Source organism: Helianthus annuus, chromosome 12 (genome assembly GCF_002127325.2).
Source record: "Helianthus annuus cultivar XRQ/B chromosome 12, HanXRQr2.0-SUNRISE, whole genome shotgun sequence".
NCBI classification, from domain to species: domain Eukaryota; kingdom Viridiplantae; phylum Streptophyta; class Magnoliopsida; order Asterales; family Asteraceae; genus Helianthus; species Helianthus annuus.
The window spans coordinates 47,123,912-47,148,429 of NC_035444.2; the positions used below are offsets into that span (position 1 = coordinate 47,123,912).

The following is a 24,518-nucleotide window of genomic DNA, read 5'->3' on the forward strand; positions in this document are numbered from 1 at the left end:
TTTTTGGTTGTTAATTGTTTCCTTCTTTTTGGAAACATTTTTTGAAAACTCACCAACTTCATAACTTGAATTTTCAAAAACTTTGAGTCTGTTAGTTGGTGGTTCGATTTTCTCAACAATTTTTTCTTTAAGTTTCTTAGAAACTTCCTGTTTTGGTTTGAAGATTTTCGGACAGTTTCTAGCGATGTGACCAGCAGATTTGCACTGGAAGCAGGTTCTCGTTTCGATCTTCTTCTGATCAACACACTTCTTCAATTCCTCTTGCTTCTTGGCAAGGAACTCTCGATTCATCTGTTTCCTGAAAGCTTGTTCTTTCTCAGCCTCTGATGATTTTTGTCACACCACCAAAATCCCACACGCGGAGTACCACCGCTTGGAGGCGTGACTGACCAGGATCAAGCCACCAATTATATCAAACATAGCATTTAATAATAATCATAGACATAATTGGTGTTCAAAACCAAACACTGTTTAAGTAGCGGAAGCATTAAATGTAAAACCCCAAAACATAAGTATCAATGTGTGAATGTAAAAGTGTTTAATAAGCATTCACGTGTTCTTGTCCACAACGACCCGCTTCTCCTCTGGTGCAAGCTCCAAGTATACCTAAGGTCCTGCAAGGCATGCAGCAAATAATCAACAAACTAGTTGAGCGAGTTCACAGAAAGTAAGTTCATAACATAGTGCATAAGTATAACTAGTGGGGGCTTCCCATACTAGTGTGTACTAAAGGTGGGGGCTTCCCAAACCTTGTGTTTATATTACCTGTGGGGGCTTCCCACGTTTATTCTTACTAATGAGGGCTTCTCATTAGTGGTACTTACTAGACTAACTTCCAACCATGTGTTCTTCTTTACCGAGAACAGGAATACGTACTGGGTCACGTAGGCTTTACGTGACGTGCCCTTCCCCGAGGACAGTGGTACGCGTGGGGGGCTACGTAGGCTTTACGCAGCGTGTCCTTCCGACCCGGAAGACAGTAGAAGGTATTGGGTTACGTAGGCTTTACGTAACGTGTCCTCCCGACCCGGGAGACAAATGGCAAATACTGGGTTACGTAGGCTTTACGTAACGTGTCCTGACTATCCTGAGGACGATGGTCTATAGTCTAGTGAATGCGTAAGTACGAGTAACTCTTTCAATATCAACATATCCAACCCAATTCCCAACCCGGGAATCCCATGCCTTGGCTGTGTGAACTCACCTTGGTTTGCTCGGCAGATACACAAATAAAAGACTCTTGAACTAAGGGTGGTCAACCACGTCCTAACAGGGTTACCACACAAGTCAGGTTCGGTTCAAATAGTGTACGTATACATCATGGCAAACATGTATGCACGTAAACAGTCAACACATTAAATACACCACTTGTGCGATTCGGATGGTTGGGCCAAAGAGCTTGTGCGAGCCCAACCATCTTGTGCGATTACATGACTAAGCCCAATCTATACCCGGCCCATCATACACATAAACATTTTAACCATTCATGGCCCAAATAATTAGCATACGGATAACATTGTACGATCCAGTTCGTGTTGTGCGACAGTTGGGTTGTGCGATCAGGGAAATGGGCTTTGTGGCCCAACAGTCAACAATAGTTCGGTATAAGTGTGTGGCCCAACATCTTGTGCGATCCGCACTAGCTTGTGCGATCCACAGATGTTGTGCGATCAGGCAATGACTAAGAGTGTTGTGCGTTTAGCCTTATGCGATCAGATCAGTTGTGCGATCGATCTGTTTGTGCGCGTGGAACCTTGGGTGGTCCAGCCCAACACAACACAGTATAACTGGCCCAAATAAACAGACCTTGTGCGATCCAGGAACCTTGTACGAGTGGGCTCCCTTGTGCGATCGGCCGGTCTTGTGTGATTGATCCAATTGTGCGATCGGTTCATAACCATACATATACATACATGCATTACATACACAAACATAATAATCGTACTCTCAATTAATCGATCAAGTTCATATAATCACATATCGTGCACAAAGTAAATCTAAAGTTCGAGTTGTCACATTATCCCCAACTAATTGGAAATTTCGTCCCGAAATTTGGTATGCACTCACTGAGGAAGCTAGGTAAACTGTATTGTTCACTGATTTTCCTGGGGTGTCACAATTTTCCTGAAACAAATACAGTTTTTGGTTTATAAACTTTTTAATTTTTATGATTTTTCGATTGAATAAATCCAAGACCTTTCTTTTTGATATTACCATTATGGTTTGGTTTCTTTTGGAAACTATAACCACAATTCTAACCCATTTTCTTGTTAATTCTTTGTTGGTCTCTTGAAGTGTATTGTTTAGATTTTCCAATAAGATTTAAATCTTTTATTTCAGAAATATCAATTTCTATGATTTTGAAAACCTATTTAATCATTTCAATCTTAACACTTCTTATTGGAAACATCTCATCAGAATATAATTTGTCAGAATCTTTCAAAATATATGCTACTTTGATCGGTTCGTCATTCAAATTAGATTTTGATAGCAAAAGTTCTTTATCATAAACCCGTTTGTCCTTTTTGATTGTTGGCTTTGACACATCGGACTCAGACTTTGTCTAACACCTGATCAACCACACTTTTTATCAACTTTGACTCATGATCAGTTTCAGACGATGTGTACGTGAGATCAATGTTTTCTGTCAAGTTATCTGACGTCCCAGACTCCCATTGTAAGTTAATTGCCTTTTTGACTCTTTCGGAATTGGGATTTTGAGGCGAATATCCATTTTCGACCGGGGGTGGACATTTATTGTAGACCACACTTGGTTTCTTACCAGAAATTTTCACTTCATCTTTGTCTTTTGCCACGGATTTCTTTTCTTCCGAAGTCTTTACTTCTTCAAATGTCTTCAAACTCTCCACAATCGGATAAATCCGGTCAACAACAAAAGTAGAACATGAGTAACTATCCAATAAATTGCTAACTCTCTCAGTTTCTATTCTTTGTGTTACCAGCTTCAATTCCAGATCAACACATTTCTTTGTGTAGAAGTTAACATCATCAAGCTGTCTCATGTAAGCTCCTTTGAGTGTATTCATTGCTACAGCTTGTTCACTGTTTGACTCAGTGTACTTGTTAATTTCTCTATTCATTGTATCATATGATTCTTTTAATCTCTTTATATTGTGCAACAGTTCATTGTTTTGCTTAATCAAAGAATCACAATTCAAGCACTTTTCAGAAACTTTGACTATTTCAGTATCAACTTTGATTTCAAATTCTGGAACATCTTTGACTGTTCTATTTGTTCTGAAAAACTCAGCTCTTTTCTTTTTCTCGGCTTCAGCTTCAGCTTTTAACCTTTCTTCTTCTTCCTTTTCTTCTTCAATTTTTCTCCATTTTTCTTCCTCAACTTCTCTGACTTTTCTGCATTTTTCTGCTCATTTCAGATCATAAGCATTAGCAATAAAAGCTTTAACATTCGACGTCTCTTTGAACATTTCTTTGGCCATGAATTCTTTGTCTGGGCAAAAATTGTCCCAACTAAAACCTTCAGCCAACTTTTCATCTTCTTGATCTGCCAAACACACTTTGCTTTCCATTGGAATACACTTATCCCAACTAAAATCAACATCTTTTCCTTGATTAACTAGACACGCTCTTTTTGAATCTTCAATCACACTTCTTCCATGTGCAGTTTGTGCCTGATGCGGTGCTTGTTGTTGTTGATACGGCTGTGGTGTGACTTGATGATAAATCGCCTTTTTGTGGTAGTCGTTGTTTCCGAAAGGGTTTTGAGCTCCACTCGCTTCTCGATTTGTGCACTCCCTCTTGAAATGCCCCTTTTCCCTGCAACGAAAACAAGTAACTTTAGACATATCAAAACCTAAACTTGACACATGAGCCTCGTGAAAATCATCTCTGCCTGTAATTTGTTTGAATTTTTCAGCCCGTCTCAACACACTAGCCATGCACCATTTAATATCCATTAATTCCATCTCCTCGGCATCAATCTGATCGTAATCCTCTTTCGTGAGCATTGGATTTTCGATCCTTCTTGCAACTAATCCTCCATAGGATTCAAGCACTGTAACTAATAAAGACATGTGGTTTTTAGCAACCTCCTCAGTATAATTTTGATCATTCTCAAGCTTTAAAGCAATATTGCATTGAAGAACTTTGCCACTCTTTGTTGTAGTGAAATGTGGATCATATGTTGGAAATGAAGAGAATCCTGTTGTGCTGCTTGATCCCTGGGATGAACTTTTAGAAGAACCTTTTGCATTAAAAGCAGTTTCAACTTTTGGAGATAAATTTTTCTTTTTAGTAACACCATTCTTGAAATACAAGCTGATGTCTTGTTCTCCATCGTAGTTCTTCATCATGGCAATCTTTCGCTGCTCCATCTCTTGAGCTTCCAGGTGTTTGATGAACTCTCCCAGTGTTAGCTTTTTATATTCTTTTCTGTTGTTTCTTAGCATCATCAGAAAAGTTCCCCAGATTTTATGTGGTAACGCATCTGCAAGTTTTTCAATCAATTCATCAGTATCCTTTTTAATGCCAAGTTTCGACATATTTCTCACCAAGTTACAATACCTTTGAATAATTTGCTTGGTGTTTTCAGATTTTAAACCCCGAAAAAGATCAAATTCTTTCTTCAAGAGAGACATCTTGTTTTTAAGCATATCATCACTTCCTACAAATTTTGCTTCCAATTCAGTCCAGATTGAATATGCACTTCCATCATGTTGAAGCAAGATCAAAATGTCCTCTTTGATTGCTTGTTGAAGCCGACTCACCATCAATTTTTCATCTCTATACTTCTTTTTCTCATCAGCACTCATATCTCTGATTGTTTGCTGAATACCATTCCATGTGGGCCTTTCATATGGTTCTTCAGTTTGTTCCCATGCATCTAAGTGATAAGCTTCAACCCAATTTCCAAAACGTTTGGACCATGCATTGTAATCATCAATATCCAAGAGCTTAGGCGGTTTCTGTGAAGTCCCCATTTCATTTTCAAGCAATGCACTCTAAGTGATATTCATTGGTCCAGCAAAAGCATTATAAAATTCGTTGTCCATTATTCAAATTTCAAAAGTTCACAAATTTTTCAAGTTCAGGCGAAATCAGGTTCTGGAGCGGAATCACCAACTTTGAGCGGAATCAAGTCAAATCTTTGGAGCGGAACCAAGTTCTGAGCTGAATCAAACTGAAACTTTGGAGCGGAATCACATTCTGAGTGGAATCAGCTGAAATCTCTGAAGCGGAATCTGCTGAATGTTCAACTAAAGCGGAATTTAAACTCTAGCTTTGGAGCAGAATCTGATTTTGGAGTGGAATCAGCTGAAATCTCTGGAGCGGAATCTAGGTCCAATCCGAGCGGAATCAGCCAAAAGTGCTGCTGATGTCATCTTGTGCACGATCATTTTCGAGCGGAACCTCAAAAATTTCAAGTTTTACTTTGATTTTAATTCAGAAAGTTACAAGGGTTTATCAAATCATGATTACGCGTGTTCTGTGAAAATTTTAGCCTGTTTTACCGTGAAAAATTTTCAAATTTGAAGAAGAAGGAGTAGAAAATCAGAAAACACAGCTGAAATGGCAAGAAATCTTCCTCCTGAGCTCTGATACCACTTATAGGATCGTGTTCCGACCCGAACGAGTCGACCAGAAGATTTCTTATCCAAAACAAGAGGCAGAAACTAATGTTTTGGTGCAATCTCATCTGTATTCACTTTTAACTGTTGTTTTTATTGATCTGCAAACGTTTTACAAGCCTGACAACATTTCGGTAGCACTTCATGGCTAACCGGAAGACTATGACGACTAACTACTGATTTCTGTCCTAGTGACACTATATATAGTGTGCCAATTCCGCTCGAAAGATACACATACACTACGAGCGGAATTACTTCTAAGCATTACGAGCGGAATCAGAAAGATAGGGCATTTCGGGCGGAATCAGAATAATAAGGTTTCGCTTGAAATGACAATCTGTCATTTCGAGCGGAATCACCTTCTAAATACACTTTCTAGGATTCTGTGCCCTATTCTATCCTATTCTACACAAGACTCCATACAAGACACAGGCGACAGACGGATGCACCAACAGGGTCTTCTCAAACGGGTAAAATTTTTGGGAGGTAGGCACAGATTATCAAATAATAGGCAATAAGCTCAAATATAGCTACTACTAGTCCAAACCCCCACCCCTTACGCAACCATGCTCATATGTATAATGTATGAGGCCCAACCCCCCAAGTTCCCACACTAGCACACATCGCAACGAGGCTACCTAATTGCCTTTATCATTTTCAAAAACATGCTAAGCTAAGGCCCCAGGACGTATCTAATGCACAAGTTTTAATGCGCTCACACATATCGCCACTCTCAATCAACAAATTTCTAACAATGCAATTGTGTGGCCCAAATTCTCACCAATGAAAGGACATAAAGGGTTTTTGGTGTGTTGTGCGGGTCTAATGTCAAGCGTTCAATTCAAACGATACTCACTTGTTTTTTTTTGTATTTTCAAAATTTACCTCAATCCCCACACTTGGGATACATTATCCCCAATGTATGGCTTTGGAAGGAATGACCACCACAAAACACAACACACCTTTTTATATAAATTATTTAACCTTAAACTAGACACCCCCAATCTTTCACAACCCTCAAACATCATAACCTCATAACTCCACCCTACCTCCCAAATCACAAGGAAAGAAATACAACAAACTGTACAAGATAGGATAAGAAACAACCTGACTAATAGTACCGCAGTTGAGGCCGCCCGAAGATGGACGTCATCATGTTCGAAAATCCCCAAAGTCGAACACACTTCCACCGCTACAGCCTTCAACCCCTCCAGGTAGTTGAGCTGATGACTGCATGCCTTGATCTTGATGTGGATCTACCTACATGGAATGATGCAATAGTGGTGTAGGGTATTATACACTACCATCATATGGTGGCAAGGTAGTGTACTTCACAATAGGTGGGTCAGCGACAACCGGCTGTCCCGCATGCCAAGCATCGTGCATGCGTCGGTTTCAATCATCAGTGTACCAATTATTCATTTCTTACTCAAACGCGGGTGCATGTGTGTAGCTCCATTCCTTTTGCCTATCATAATTTTGTTTCAGCGCCCGCTCCATGCTCGCACTCATAAAAGTCTGATGATCAAATAAAGTTTGGGTAGTTTCGGCCCAACCAGAAAACGTGGGCGGTCGCGCATTATCCACAACCCTTTGCATAGTCCCGCAATAGGCCCAATTTGGGTCAAATGACTGTCAGGAATAATCAAATGCCCGTCTTGCATATACGGCCTAGTTTGCCCCCTTCGTCTTGCACCTCGGCTCGACCCGACTTCCTCCGTCTCTATCGTTGCCACATTCGGATCAATTATGATAATTGTCATTCGCACTTTGAGGCTCTTCTTCACTATCCGGCTCATCTATTTCACCTGGACGCAACGGCCTTGCATCTGCCTTTAGTGCTCTCCACTTTTGTCCTTCACTCTTTGACTTGTGGTATATTTCTGATCCTTGATATTTCCAACCAACCCCAAGTTTTTTCAAATCAAGCGGCTTACGTCTCTTAGCGGCAACTCTATCATCCGAACCAATAACACCATACATCTTCAAAAGAGCCGTGATCAATCTACAATGAGGTATGATCTTTCTTCCTACGCTATTCTGACTTATCAATACAATGTTTAGCCCCAAATAGTGATACAGAAAAAGAGGCGCCCTACTATGTAGAGTGCATAAAATGGGAACCTCCGGATAGCGAACCTCAACGTTCTCACCCCATCTTGGGATGACATTATGTAAACAGATCACCAACAACAGCTTTGATTCAATCTTTAATTTTTTCCTGTAAAGGGTCCCGTGTGTTGTTCCGGGTAAAAACAAAGCTTCTAACATCGAGTTCCACCTAGGATGATCCCCGGGCTTGAAATAAAGATCGTCTAAACTTGTTAAAACCCTTAATGAATCTCCGGTAAGAACCCGCATGTTCCAAAAATGACCTTACCCCTTTAACATTTTTCGGTTGTGGCAAAGTTGAAATCACTTTTATTTTTTCCTTGTCCACCTCCATCCCCCTATAAGAAATCACATGACCCAACACAATACCTTCTTATACCATGAAGTGACTTTTCTCCCAACTTAGCACCAAATTCGTCTCAACACATCTTTTTAAAACTTTTTTTCCAATTCATTGAGACAAGATTCAAAAGTTGGGTAAAAAAAGGAAAAGTCATCCATGAATACTTCAAGTGAATCCCTGACCATATCCAAAATATACTCATCATGAAACGTTAAAAAGTTGTCGGGGCATTGCATAATCCGAATGACATTCGCTTAAAGGCAAAAGTACCATACAGACATGTGAAGGTGGTCTTGTGTTGGTCATCCGGGTGAATTGCTATTTGGTTATAACCCGAGTACCCATCTAAAAAAGGTAACGGGAAATGGTATTTGGAGGTAGCAACATTCAATTTCCTATAATCTATGCACACTCGCCACCCGGTTACCGGTCGGGTGGCGATTTGTTCAGTGCTTTCATCTTTAATTTCCGGTATGTCGGCTTTTTTGGCACTGCCTGTGTAGGACTCACCCATGCACTATCCGAAATGGGGTAGATAATCCCCTCATCCAACCACCTAATAACCTCTTTCTTCACAACTTCCCTCAAGTTTGGATTTAACCTTCTTTGCGTCTCTCGGGTTGGTTTTGCATCTTCGGTAATAATGATCTTGTGCATAATTATAGATGGACTAATACCTTTCAAATCAGCTATCGTCCACCCTATAGCTACCTTATGAGATTTCAAGACCTTCAATAGACCTTGCTCTTGAGCGGTATCCAAATTAGAGGCAATGATGATCGGTAACGTCTCATTGTCCCCCAAAAATGCATATTTCAAATTGCTTGGCAAGTCCTTCAACTCAACTTGTGGTGGACACTCCAATGAGGGCTTCGTGTCCAAATTGATTTCAGCCGGTAAGTTTTCAACTTGATTGGTCCATGGTGGTCGCCTTTCTCACACCGCAAATGCCTCTTGCTTTTGCTCTTCCACCCTCAAAGCACATACATGTACCTATTCAGAGAAATCATAAACACACGTTTCCAAGGCATCATCCTCATATTCATGCGGGTCACACATGTCAACTAAATCTGCCATAAAACACTCATCACCACCCAAAGAATTAGAAACGTTTGTAAAAACATTTAATCTCATTTTCCTATTATCGAATATCATGTCGACTGTACCATATGGACAATCAATAGCAGCATGAGCGGTATTAAAAAATGGCCGACCTAAAATGACATTTTGTTGTTGAATTGGGTCCACGGATGAGTAATCCAAACTAGAAAATCAACGGGATAATGAAATTCATCTACCTTTGTTATCACATCCCGCACAATCCCTCGGGGAAGCTTATGAGACAAGTTGGCTAACACAATCGTTGTCTCGACCCGTTTCAATAGATAAAAGTTATATTGGTCATATAAGCCCCCTGGGAGAATGCTCACTCTGGCTCCAAGATCTAATAATCCCTTTTGACATTTGAAAATCACCAACTTGTATGTTAATTAATGGCGTTCCCAGATTTTGGATTTTAGGAGGAAGATCCCCTTTCAAAACCGCACTTACCCTTTTAGTTAAGTCAACCCAGTTAGACACTTTTTGTTGCCTCTTTTGAATACATAATTCTTTTAAAAATTTGGCGTAAGCAGGTACTTGTTTAATTTCCTCAAGTAATGGAAGATCCATGTTTACTTGTTTAAATACTTCCCAGTTTTCTTCTTTTTGAGGACCCTTTTCGAAATAATGTTTTTCTTTCTCGGGTCGAATAAAGCCGAAGGAAATGGGATATTATTTGACCCCACTCCTTTGTCTTTATCATTTAACAACTCATTCAAACCCAGTTTTTAAATTATCTTTTCAAAATTGGGTTTTTTTCACAACTTTAGTGGGTGAGGATTCTTCCTCATCACTTTCCATCCCCGTAATATCCTCTATCATACCGTCAACCAATCTTGTTGATGGGTTGGTTTTATATTCCTTATCACTTCTCAAAACACTAGCATGGTTAATAGGAATATTACGAGAAGAACTATGAGTAGGATTTACTTTAGTGTCGCTTGGCAATTGACCTTTGCTTTTCTTCAAATCTGCTACTCTGGTTTCAAGTTGACCTATTTGGGTAGTCAAAGATTGGATAGCTTTATCGTGAATTTCATCTTCTTGTAGGCGATCCTCATCCATTTGATTCCTCCTTTGCATGTCTTGTTGCATCAATTTGAGCATATCCATGACTTCATTCCCACTCGAAGCAACTTGACCCGAGGATCCACCTTGCTCATTACCCGATTGTTGAAATTGCCTTTGAAAGCCTTGATTGTTCCCGCCCAGATAAGTACCTTGGTTATTGAATTGTTGGCAAGGAACATAATTTCCTTGATTTCCTTGAAAATTAGGATTTGCTTGATTCGCTGGATTTCCATAATGGAAATTCGGATGATTTCTTAACCAGGGATGGTAAGTGTTGGAATTCATGTTGAATTTTCTACCACTCCCCCTTGACCTTGAATTGCATTCACCTCCTCAAATTGCTCTTGAACTCCCAAACAATTTCCGGCCGCATAACCCAGTTCATTGCAATTCGCACAGACATCATAAATTTGATTTGAATTTTGAACTCCACCGTCATCCACTGCATGCACTTGTGTTCTTGTAACAGCCGGTCTCGCTCTTCTAGATGATTGGGTCTTCCTTTTTGAAGTAACCGACATTTGTTTTAAAAATGCCCAATCATCTTGCTCATAATTGGTACCATATGTACTATTAGTGATGGATTTCAAATCACGAGCATCTTCCGAATTCAACCCCTCGTGAAAAGTGTCTAACAATTCCCAAAGCTCAATGCCATGATGAGGACAATTTTTAATCGTCATAATTTATTTTCCGAACACCTCATGAAACAACTCACCCGACTATTGTGGGAAATTTCTTAGACTATGTCTCGCATCATTAGTCTTTTGAGCCGTGAAGAACTCTTCCAAAAATCTTTATTGCATTTCAGCGCAAGTATAAATTGAAGCGGATGGCAAAATGTAAAACCATATTTTCGCTTTGTCTTCTAAAGAAAATTGGAAAATCACCAATTTAACATCGTCGGATGAAAATCCTTGACCACCAATAGTGTTGAAAATGGATTCATAAGCCTCCAAATGAAAGTATGGTTCTTTTGAGGGATCACAATCGGAGAAGAGTTATTATTGATAACCGATCTAAAATGAACTTCAATACTCCGTACTACTTCTCGGTTATGTCTTCCTGGAACACCCAACCGCACTCTTGGTTGTTGTTGACCTGCTTGCCTTGGCATTTGCATTTGAGATGCATATGGTTGAGGTATTGGTTGTTGCATCTGCCTTTGTAATGGCTGTCTTTGTTTGGGCATTTGTTGATTCACAACTTGTGGTTGTGGTCTACCAAATACTTGCACCAGTTCCATTCATTGCCTTTGTACATAGGCAAATTCATCTTGAGTTCCCATTTGCTCTCCATCACCCCTAATACATATCCCTCCTCGTCATAACCTGTAAAATATTCCTCATACCCATCATCATATCCATCCTTTCACGCTCCCATAGATTGTAGAAACTAAGGTTGTTGGCATTCCAACCCCGATTGTAATGGTGTTTGAAATGCAGGGGTAGTATGGACTATAGATGGGTTTTGTTGGAATGGAGGTGGAGTAATTTGTTGAGATGATGATTGACCAGAAGTCTAGAAAAGTGAGCAAAAGGTGGCATAATTGATGAAGGTGATAGCTAAATGAGTGCTCGGTTTGTGTGCTCATAAGAGGGGTGGTATTAGTTAGTTTCACTTCACTAGATGTTGTAGGAATTGTAGTAGGAATTGGTGGAGGTGTGGTTTGTGTTGTTTGACCCGTAGTGGGAAGTGGTGGTTCCATTGTGTCTTTTGGTGTGGTAGGAGATCCAATGACCTTGTTTTCCCTTAGTAAAACTCGGTTTCGTCTAAGTATGTGTTCAATATCAGGATCGAATGCTAGTGGCGATAGCTTGTGAGAGCCTCTAGTATGCATACACCTGTAAGTACCTGCACATTAACACAAACCGCATAAACCCGAAAATAACAAACAAAAACTACTCAAAATTACACTCATTGCGCACTACTTCACTACAATGGAGCCAAAATTTGACGAGAGGTTGAAGTCTCACTCAAAAATAAACCAAATACACAAAATAGATAGTGGTAAATGGGTATCGAACACAGGGAGTTTGTGGAAAATGTATTATCTAAGCAATTTGCAAATTACTAGAATAAAACTAAAACGCAGAAAAAGTAATGTCAAGTTTTGATTGATTGGTTTGTTTAACTATAATTAACTAAAATCACTTAACAAGTTTCGAATTCAGAAATGAGAAGAATATGTTCTCCCCCGGTTTCAGGTTTCTACAAATGTTAATGTGAAAGATTACTCTAGGAAGAAATACATAGACATAGTTCGTGAATATGTGTTTGATTGTGATAAAATGGGACTAAGTACTTGGATTACAAAAAAACGCAAGGTAGTCACCCGATAATTGGTTTCGTATAGCCAACCCCAGATCCCTCAAATGTTGATTGTCTATGGCGCCAAGAACTAATGGTTCAGAAAACGAAATTCAACAACACAGTCAATTATAAATCAAACTCATAAACACCATAGTAACATAATCAAAAAGATTAAACTACTATCCCACAAATACATAAACAATCACAAATATTTAGTTCGAAACCTTACAATCCGAAGGAAAACACACAAGAACTTAGCTACACATAGTTCGGTTGATCACTACCTGAATTATGATGTTCATATGGATCAAAGATGGAAAAGTAATGATTGAAAAACCCAAAATATGGTCTTGTCACCCTAAATTTGCCTCTACCACGTTCTGAAACAGAAATAATGATAAGGATATCCAATCACAATCAACATCATTTAAAAAGGAGTTACCTAATTCTGCGCTGGGCTCCACCATAAGCTACGGTGGCCACTGTAGCTTACGGTAGACTTCAAATATCCTACGCTGGAAACTTTCTGTCTTACGGTGGAAAATTAAACCTTTAGTACCTGTCGCAGCTTACGATAGGCACGGTAGGCACCGTAAGCTACGGTAGAGCCCATTTTCAGCGTCTTTTATTCTCTTTTAAATTTCCATCTCTCCATCTCGCATCTGCTCATCACCAAGCTTCCTTTTTACTTCATTTTCACTCTTTTATACCTGCAATGAAAAGTAAATCGTAGTCATCCAATTCTAGACAATAACTCAATTAAATATGTGATTTTTATACCATTTAGATTACTTAAGGGTTGTCCTACGGCACACCCGTCACACGTGTTCAATACGCTTCCCTTAAAACAGATTTCACGTCTCTACTAAAGACGACACGCCTTTTCCCAGGGTACAACAGCCAAAGAAGTATGTACTGCCAGAGATGGCTCACGCGCCCGAGGTTACACCGAGTAATTATAGTGTTTGAACTTATGGAATAAATAAGGATGTGATGGTGGTGGAAAATGAGTTAGAGAGTACTCCTCTCTAGTTGGTCTTCAAGTGTTCATCATTCTTCAAGTATTCTTCATGTATTATGGTTATGTCTTTTTCATGTAGTAACAAAAATGAAGCACAAATCTTACTAATTGTACAAGAGTTATAGACTAGTGAAATGTTTCACTTAATTAGTTACTTAATTAGAGACTTAAAAACTCTAATAAAACTAATTAAATGTCAAAGAAGCTCTATTAAGAGTTTCTCTTTTATTCACCACATCAAGAATTTAAATAATATTTATAATTTCACTAAATTATAAATTTACTGAATATCCATTCACCAAATTTCCAACACATTCAAGAATCGATGGGGAACGTTTTTCCACAATGAGATTTGAGTGTGTGATCGATGTTTTGGGTGTTTGACTGCAGTCATGGAGAGAACACTAGTGGTGGTAATGAGTGGTAATGAGTAGTAACGGGAGTAGGAATCCCCCGTTCTATTTTTTGAATGATCCATCCTGACCCATTCTATTTTTTTTAATGGCCCATCGTGACCCATAGTTTTCACTTTATTATTTTTAGCTTACCCATTTAAACCCATTGAAAATAAGACTGTACCCAAAAAAACCCCCATAAGCTTATATCAAAAGCCCAAAACAACCCAAATTTAAGTGGTTCGGCCAAGATTGCTATGTCTGGTTTACATATGTCACACAAATTAAAAGCAATATGTAGAAGTGATTTTGTAATTGTTGTAATTTTTGTATTCTAAATTGGTTAAGTATTGAAAGACCTCTGAATGCTCACACACATAATCTTAAGTTGACCTAACCATGTAACACTCCGCTAGATATATATAATTACACCTGCAAAGTCAAGTTAGTATTGATCTAATCTTATTAACTTAGGGGTTGTTTGTTTACCTCTTAATAGGGCTCTTAATGGTTCAGACCTCTTAATGGTTCAGATATTTGCCTTTGAATGGTTAAGCATTATACTGAGTCAGAATAGTTAAGACTTCAAATCAGAATTAGTCAGACATTTGCCTCTGAACGTTTAAGTATTATACTGGTTCTTAATGGTTCAGACCTCTTACTTCTTACTGGTTCAACACTTAATAGTCCAGACATGTTAATGGTTAAACACTTAAACATCTAGAATTTGACAAACAGCCCCTTAGACGAATGAGTTTGTGTGACATATGTGTTGGACCACAGTCCCTAAATTTGTGACCATTATTTTCAGTCGCAAATGCCCAATTTCTAGACGTGAGAAAAAAATTTGATTATTTGCACAAAATAGGAATACAAAATGCATTGTAAGTGAGAATCGTTATACACTTTATACCTTAAGCAAGCAAGATATAGTGGCATCTGGCACAATTATTCAGTTATATAACCATTATTATAAGTTAGTAATAACTTAGATTAATGAGTTTGTGTGACATATATAGGTGTTGGCACCACTTCCCATTGGGTTTGCTGTGTTCATGGTTCACCTAGCCACAATTCCCATCACCGGAACCGGTATCAACCCGGCTCGGAGTTTCGGAGCCGCAGTAGTATACAACAAGAAGAGAGCTTGGGATGATCAAGTAAGTTTAAGTTATATTATTCAATGTCCGTTTATCTTCTAAATTCATTGGTTAGTAATTCTTTTTTGCAGTGGATATTTTGGGTTGGACCCTTCACCGGTGCCGCCATCGCTGCCTTCTACCACCAGTTCATCTTGAGAGCCGGTGCAGTCAAAGCCCTTGAATCGTTCGGATCAAGCAGTACTCATGTTTGAGATCATTTCAATCTTTGAGATCGGAATAACAAACCATGAAAATGCACTGTGAAAGCCTTTAATTATCTATCATCAAGACGCAAATTAATTCGTGTTATGATAGCGTATAAGGTGTTTTTAACGTTTTAAGCTTAGAGACCAAGATGCAACAAGAGAAATGCGTTAACATAAAGTCCCACAATTATTACACATAATAATTAGAGTTAAATGCCATTTTATTATACGTGGTTAGGGTCATTTACCAGTTTAGTCCAAATGTTTTATTTTTTTTGTTTGTGTGTCCAAAATGGTTTCACCGTTGCCATTTTAATCCATTGGGTTAACTTTATCATTTTTTTTTCTGTTAACGAGAAGTGTAATTCGGCCATGAACACACATATTTTATGGTTTACACTTCTCGATACACACATATAAGTGTATCACTACTAGAAAATACACTTCTCTTGACACGCGAACAATGACACACATATTTTATGACATTTAAAAGCGTATGTCAAGAAAAAAATGTCATGGTTTACAAAATTTAATAAATCTATGATATTCTTTTTTGTGTGTCATGTTTTTAGCGTCATAAAAAAACAAGATTTATATTGACACGCAAATAATGACAGACGCTTATTTTATTACATTCGAAAGTGTCTGTCAAGAAAACAAAATGTCATGGTTTTAAAAAAATTCAATATAATATTTATGACACGCTTTTTAATGTGTTATCCTTTTAGCGTCATAAAAAATAAGATCTATTTTAACACGCGATTAATGACATATGCTTATTTTATGACATTTAAATGCATGTCAAGAAAAAAATGTCATGGTTGTACAAAATTTAATAAATTTATGAAACTGTTTTTGTTTTTTTTTGAAAAGTAAACTTCATTAAAACAACCCAACCCGAAAACCGGGAAGGCAACAACGAAAAACCTACATAATTACAAAATTACACCAATCCGACCAAGAGATCGAACAATTCTTAGATCTGTTTTTGTACCACAAAAAACCTAAAGATCTAACCTCACTAAAAATGCTTTCCACCTTCGCTTCAATTCCCGAAAAAACCGCCTTGTTACGGGCCAGCCACAAACACCAGCAAGCCGAAACAATAATACCATGCACCACAACTTTAACTCTATGATCAATGAATTTATCACGATGAATCTGGAGCAAGTCTCTAAAAGAGAAGGCGAAGATAGGAGGAATACGGCACCATCGAGAAATTTTTTGCCAAAGAATAGCAGCTGTAATACATGAAGTAAAGAGATGGTCGACGGACTCAACCTCCGATTTACAAAGAGGACAAATGCCATCGCCAACACCAATTCCCCTATTACGCAACACATCCAAAGTCGGAATACGGTTTAACTCCGATCTCCAAGCAAAGACATTACACTTCAACGGAATCCATCTTTTTAGCGTCATAAAAAAGCATTATATAAACATAAGGGTTAATTTCCTATAGCAGATATTGTACATTATATAAACATAAAGGTTAATTTCCTATAGTAGTTATTGTTTATGTAATATAGACATCATGGTTAATTTCCAATGGCAAACCATGAGAAAAACTTGAAAATTGTTAAAGAGAAAAAATTGTACGGACTTATATCTAATATATTAATTAAAAATTATATTAACAATGTCTTGATGTTTAGGCTCATGAGCTGGGTTGAGCCTGAGCTAGTTTACTTAATGAGCTTGTTTTTTGGGTTCAAGCTAAAGTTAGGCTTGTCATAGTGGTTTTGGGATGGCCATGACGTTTGGTGTTGGTTTTGGAAGGTACCCTATCAGTACTACTACAAAAATAAAAATTATGGGCGGCTAATAAAATAAATTTGGGTGGTCTATACCATTAAGTCGCCCAAAATAATGTTTCACAATTTTTCTATAACATAACCCGCCTAAAACAATTGCCCACTGCCTAAAATAAATGTTTTCCGAACAAGTCTAGCCAAGCCCGCCCTCGACCATGCTTGAGCTCGAGCTTGATTAAGTTATGAAATCTTGAGCTCGGCTCGTTGTTAGTTTCTCAAGCTCGAGCTTGGCTCATTTATTATCTATTAATTAATTATATAAATAACAGACTCGTTTAGGCCCGCGAGCTCGAAAAGTGAAGTTAGAGCTCGAGATCATTTACTAGACAACTTAAAAAATAGGTAAATGTTATTAAGTATTAGTAAAAACTAATGTAACACTAAGATTCGAGCAGCTTGTGAGCTGCTTGGCTCGTTTGCACCCTTACTAACGAGTTAGTTGTTATGGTAAAAATTGCTAGGCACTATTGACCAGTTATTTCTGTTTGGAAGTGAAGCTATTGAAGGCGGAAAATTGGCATCAGAATCGAAGGAGTTCGGGATTACGACTTCGATGATCGCAAAGTCTACACAGATAGTTCCTCTAGGGGTGCTAAACGGGTCGTGTTCGCGGGTTGACGGTTTCAATCCGAACCCGAAAATTTTAGACGAACCCGAACCCGAAAATCGTATTATACGAACCCGAACACGACCCGAAGTTTTGTGGGTTGACTCGAACACGACCCATTCAACCCGAACTTTTTTAATTTTTTCAAATTTTAATATATTAAAATTAAAATTTACTTAAAAAACACAAATGCATAAAACACAATTATATTTAAGTTATAAAATCTTATGCTAATATTTCTTTTTAAGTTATAATTATAACATAAAATAAATACCCCATTTAATTTCTAACATAAAATATATAATAAATGTGTTAAACGGGTTAACCCGCCAACCTGACCGGGTTGACCCGAACCCGACCCGTTTGTGGCAACCGTCAAAATTCCAGGTATCCGTACAACTAATAGTCAAAGATTAGTGCTTAATGACTGTGCCGAGTTACATTTAATGACTTAAATTACTTTCTGATTTTTGTTATCATGCGTACATGTGCATCACATATTGCATAATGTCATACCATTATTGCAAGCAAACTTATTGATTCAAATAATGCACGAGACACAGTTAACACAGTTATCAGATAAATCAGAAATATGCTAACGGAGTTCAGTACTTAGACAGACATTATGTTGAGACACAAAATGAGCCAGAAACCAGGTATTACACTAGTATAGTGTGTAGGAAAGTAAGGATCACAAAACTGTCATCCTAGAGATAGTTTAAGTGCCGGAAAGTGCCTAAAACTCACATAAACTGTAGAATTCTGCAGAAATCAACAAAATTCAGCATTTAAACACTCTAACATCATGAAAAAATATGGTTAAATAGTCCAGAATACTTTCCTAAGTATCGGGAATCAAAACTGTCACAAAAGGTAACATAAAGCACACTAAACTGCATAGTTTAGCACCTTAACGAACCGATAACCAACCGAACAACCGTACACTACCCGAACCACCAAATTTTCACTAGAAGCATTGTTTTCGCATTACCAAGCTAGTTATAGTCCCCGAACATCATAACATATTATATAACAAATAGTAACTAACTAACCTAACTAATACTTGATTTTTAACCTTATGATCTAACTAATGGTTATCACCTAGCCTAAGACCCCCCCCCCAACCTATAATCGGCCAACATGTGGCCCCACATGGATTATATTTGCTTATTAAAATAGATTGTGTTTATCTTTTTTAAACATAAAAACCAATAGATAAATTAGTGTTGTTGGATTACAAGTTAAACTCTAAGATCATAACTTCTCATTATCATCACACAAAACCAACACACTTCTTCTTCTTCCTTTCCCCCTCCTCTCGGCCGAACACACATCACCACACACCACCATTTTTCATTCAAGTTCCATCCATTCTACATACATACAAAGGTGTAAGAAGGTGTATAAGGAAGCTTGGAACTCTTGGAAGCTAAAGGACCACTCACACAAGCTTTTATCCACTCCATTTTCATCTAGTGATCATCCCTAGACTTGAGCTAGTAGTAAGATCATTCTACTCTTCATGAAGAACACTATAAATCTTGAACATGAAACTTGAACATAAGACTAAAAACCTAAGAAAACAAGTTGTTTAAGTGTTGTTATGCTTGTTGATTGCTCATGTTATTGATGTTGAACATGATGTGATCTTGGTAGATGTTTATTAAAGACATAATCTGGAAAGATGAGAGAATGATTATGTTATGATCAAAGTTTGCAATGAATTTTCATATAAAGTTTGCCATAATTTTTGTTACAAAAATTATAAATATTGGAGGTTGGTTTTTGTAAAAAAAGTAACTAAATGTGTATTTAGAAAATATATATCTAGATGACACCATGTGTGTGATTATTTGTATATGATGTGTATTAGTTATATTATTTTAGGACTTCAAATAATATAACTCACCAATATACCAAGAAATTACAATCCAAAACATTACCAAAAATTCCAAGAAATAAATACATAATTTCTACCCAAAATATTGGAGAAACCGAACAAGGAATATAACTTACATAATATTCTGGAAAATTAATTCATAAGTATATTTTGGTAATTAGTATTTTGGACACCAAGGAAACAAAAATATGATTTTTACAATTATTACAAAATATATCATATTTTTTACAAGGAGAAAATATATTATTTTTGGAAAAGAAAACATATATATTTTTCTTGGAATTATTAGATGATGTATTATTTTTGGGAGAAAATATATATTTTCTTGAAAAACATGAAATACATTATTTTTGGGTGAAAATAAATTTATATATATATATTTTTCAAGATAAACTTGAAAATATATTATTTTTGAGACTTATATGAAATTCATAAATATTGTTGCCAAGGGTAAAGTTATAAGTAATTTTTCTATGTAATATTTCTTAAAATATATATTTTATGAATATATATTTATGTATTTCTATTAGAAATATTATTCCGAAAAAGTTAATACAAAAATTAAGTATAAGATACTTAATAAACACAATAAAATACATATTCTCGTATGTATAAATACACACCGGAATACGCCACCAATACTTAGCAAAAATATACAAGTATAAGAATAAGAATACGAATACTAATACACCCATCCTTGGGGATTTATTCATGTACAAATCAATAAGTGTGACAAGTTAAAGTATTATTTTAACCATTATTCCAAAATTTGGCAAATATAATTTAAGTTAAAGTATTTATTATTTTAACAAATAATTATATAACTTGGAAAAATACTAAAGACGTATTGTACCGTAACTCAAGAAACTAGTTAATACTAAGTCAAGGCACGAACCACTCGTCTAATAAAGCGTAGTACGTTGTAGGTAGTCGTGTACACTAGAAGAAGCTTTGAGTTACAGTTGGATACGAAGAACGCAAGATTGTGAGTTCATGTCCCCCTTTTCTTTTAACTGTTTTGTTTTATAACTTCGGGGGCGAAGTACATGTTACAAAATGTTTACAAATGATTACAATTGGTATGGTTAGCTAAGGAATGTACTGTTAGATCATGTGAATGTGTAGGCGTACTCTTAAGACCATTAATCTTCGTAAGTGGACCGAGTGGCATGAGTGATAGATCTATTTGGGTGCAGCGAGCCCACACCCATGTGGACCGGGGTTTGGCCCATGAGGTGACTATGTCTTACAGCCGGAGGCCCGGTACAAAATCAGCTAGGTTTTAGCCTTCCTACGCCGTTGCACACATGTTAATGGTCTTGCAAACCACTAATTGATCTGTTTCCTTGTTTGCTTTCATATCAGGGTTTACAAAACATACATTCTTACAATGATTTCAAAGGTTTACTCGTGCACACATACAAACACATGAACTCGGTCAACTTTTGTTGATGTTTTCAAACTACATGTATTTCAGGAAATTAGATGTGGATCTGGCGGGCGTTTGGAAGTTTCAAGAAATTTTGGAAATAAAAGACGTCATCCGGTGTCTAAGGGTTTGGATCGTGTATCTTATCATGGATAAGATACATAGTCCAAAGCCTAGCTTTTAGTAATGTCTTTTATCGAGTCCTTTTGGAACTCTAAAACAAACTGAATGGTTTGTAATTTGGATTTGAAGTATGTGTTTGGATTTTAAGACAATGTTGTTTGTGTTGTTTTAAACTTAATCAATGGATGGACATCTCGTTTTTATCTTATTGTTGTTTGTTATGGTTGAATGCAATGATATTAAGCAAGTCAGACATAATCACGCTTCTGCAAAAGTCAGGGTGTGACACCGTTAACTTAAACGAGTTCGCTAGTTCAACCCAAAACTGACCCGAACCCGTTTATACTAAACCTAAACCTGCAAATTTCGTATTAGGTTCGTGTCATTTTTCGGGTCGTGTTAGAAATTCAAACCCTTAATTCCCCCCCCCCCCCCCAATAATCACGCTTCTGCAAAAGTCAGGGTGTGACACCGTTAACTTACACGGGTTCGCTAGTTCAACCCAAAACTTACCCGAACCCATTTATACTAAACCTAAACCCGCAAATTTCGTATTAGGTTGGTGTCATTTTTCAGGTCGGGTCAGAAATTCAAACCCTTAATTACCCCCCCCCCCCCCCCCCCCCACACACAAAAAATTTCACTTCCCTCGGTCTCTAAAAATTTAAACCCCAAAAACTTCCTCTCATCTCGCACCTCACCTCTCCTCTCCACCATCTGCTTGCCGCCTGCTCAACCTTACATGGTTCCAGCCCTAATCGACGAAACCTAAACCCTAATCAAATATCACGGTCCCTAAACACATTTGAAGAGGTGATCAGAACCCCTAACCTTCTTTATGTGTATCTTGTCGGATTGTGTGTATATCTAGTTTTATATTTGTACTATATATATGTGTATTCAAGATTATTGGGGATTTGAAATCTTTGAAAGCATAATAGTGTTTGAAATTGGTTAGTTATTATCCAGATATTATTATGTTGTAGAGACCTTATAGAAGGTGCGAGGGCATCCACGGGTATCATCGTTCTCGATCTTTATCTCGACCTCGAATTCAGCCCCTTAGCCCCTTTTCTCTCCGTAAATCTTCCCTTTTTTGACCTAGATTCGTCATTGATTTTTGTGGATTTTTTTTGGGAATTTATTGTTTTTGTGATTGAGTTATGAAACAGTGGTTTTGTATGAATTGTGATGTTTTTTTGCCAGTTTTAAAAGATCCCATGTGACATGCCTGGTCTATTGGTCCTAGTCTATTCAAGAAAATATTCTAAATCCCACAGGTGCCGGTAGTTCTAGTATTTCAACATGTTTTCTAGCAAGTCATGTTTAGTTGTCTTGTTTTAATAGTAGTATACTTGATCTTGTCTTACAATCTACTTTTATGTCAATGTAAAGATTTGTTTCCAGTTACATTAAGGAACCATTTGCTATCTAATGCAGGGAGACCCAGCCGGTGCAACAAAATTTGGATTAAAACAAAAAGCACCACCGCCATCATCACCAAGCGTTGCAGGTTTTGTCCACGAGAAAGATATCACCGTTGTGTTTTCAATCTTTTGTAGATCTTGCTAGTGAGATTAACTTAAGGTTAAAACATTTACATACATACTATAATAGTTTACTAGTCAGCTAGTTTTCCTTTTGAGATATAAACATCTATTTTTAATTATTAGTTTCTTTGTTGTGTCATATAACAAGAGGGATTAAGAATATCCGACCCTTTATCACATTCTAGATTTTATCCTCTAATTAATGTTAGTGCTAAAGCTGAAAACGCGTTGATGATAAGTGCGTAAGTTTTTTTTTTCCTTTTTTTTTAATTTTTTCTTAGTTGCTCGCATAGTTATTAAAGTGAGCGCCCATCTATGGCTAGGCGCAAATAAAGCCCGAGGCCCAACAAATTGCCATGAGTGCGCCTCGCGCCTTTAATAACTATGCTTTAGGTCATAGTTATTAAAGCGAGCGCCCAGGCGCGCCTTGACGGAAATAAATCCCCAGACCCAACAAATCGTCCTGAGTGCGCCTCACGTCTTTAATAACTATGGTTGCTCGTGGTTTTGTATATTAATATTGATTGTGTATGTTTATATATATGTGTTTAGAACGCTTTGTGCTCAAGGTGCGCTTGACCCGAAGAAGGTTAATCGGAAGATTTTGTTGTGCTTAAGGTGAGGCAATATGGGTCGGCTTGACAAGGGCATAGTGGCTCCACGTGCGGGTGCTTCTGGCATGATTCTTTGCAATGCTGAAGAAGCCAATAAAGATGAAATAATAGCTGATCTTCATGTGCTGCCAGCGACACACATCACTATGCTGACGAGCTTTGTCTCTACGCTTACCTTAACTCTACCATGTAACTACCGTCATTCCAAAATGGGCTGGCCCGACCCGGCCCATATTTCCACTTCTATTTATCAGTATTTGTTGATCAACTACTTCCTTGGATACACTAATTAATATACAACCAATTGTTAAACTAAAATCTCACACATGGGAAGACATCACATATTCCAAGTCATAACAAATTTATAGATCTCTTAATCCAGACTTATAGCATCACTGTTAGTATCTTTTCTGTTAATATTCACAAGTCACTAATACTAAGATTTGTTATGTACATTTTACCTTTTTTTCCATGATAATATTCAAAATATTTAATGTTTTAGATTCTCTTTGCTTTAATGATGAAGTAATATCTCAATAAACTAATCTTGTTGCAGATAACTAAGGGGCATGTGAAGTTTTTCTCTCCCATGAGAAGTAACACTACTAGAAAAAACACCTTTCTTGACATACATTGTGTGTCATAAAAGGGTCTTTATGACACGCAAATGCGAGTCGTTGATTGAGGAGTCATAAAATTAACATGACATGCAATTGTGTGTCATATTTTTATGACACGCATTTAATGACACACATTCATGACACTCATTTTATGACATCTTTTAATGACACATTCATGACACTCATTTTATGACACTTTTTAATGACACACGTTCATGACAATAATTTATGACACATATGTATGACATTCATTTACGCGTGCTTTCGATTGTATAATTTTTTTATACAATTACTAATTTGCCCTTGATACATGTATAATAACTAAAACAATAAATCTTTTTCATAAAACAAATACATATATATATATATATATATATATATAGGTACAAGATCCTGTACAAAGTGGAACTTTTGTGAGAAGTGTGAGAAATAATTTGGGAATGACAAGTGTCATTTATCCTAATTAATTCAAAAGGGTATATTAGTAATTTGACATTCTTATCATTTAATTAATTTCCAAGATAACTGCCAAAAAAAAAAAAAATTGG

At 37.2% G+C, this 24,518-nt stretch overlaps 1 protein-coding gene and 1 long non-coding RNA gene across 4 annotated transcripts in view; both read left to right on the plus strand.

The window, feature by feature from the left end:
* Positions 1-15,515, plus strand: part of LOC110892775 (aquaporin PIP2-2-like) — a 96,060-nt gene extending 80,545 nt beyond the window's left edge. Inside the window, exons 3-4 of the mRNA XM_035981142.1 lie at positions 14,985-15,125; positions 15,197-15,515. Of these exons, the coding sequence (XP_035837035.1) occupies positions 14,985-15,125; positions 15,197-15,319 (264 nt within the window). The 3' untranslated portion in view covers positions 15,320-15,515. The remainder of the gene's footprint in view (positions 1-14,984; positions 15,126-15,196) is intronic.
* A 6,323-nt stretch (positions 15,516-21,838) lies between these two features.
* LOC110894772 lies at positions 21,839-23,731 on the plus strand. 3 transcript variants are annotated; one of them, XR_002566674.2, is made up of 3 exons: positions 21,839-21,999; positions 22,627-22,773; positions 23,289-23,731. It is a non-coding gene; the product is annotated as an uncharacterized LOC110894772 (long non-coding RNA). The 3 variants fall into 3 exon arrangements; XR_004875363.1 differs by having other exon boundaries at positions 21,839-22,978; XR_004875362.1 differs by having other exon boundaries at positions 21,839-22,773.
* Positions 23,732-24,518: the final 787 nt, after the last annotated feature.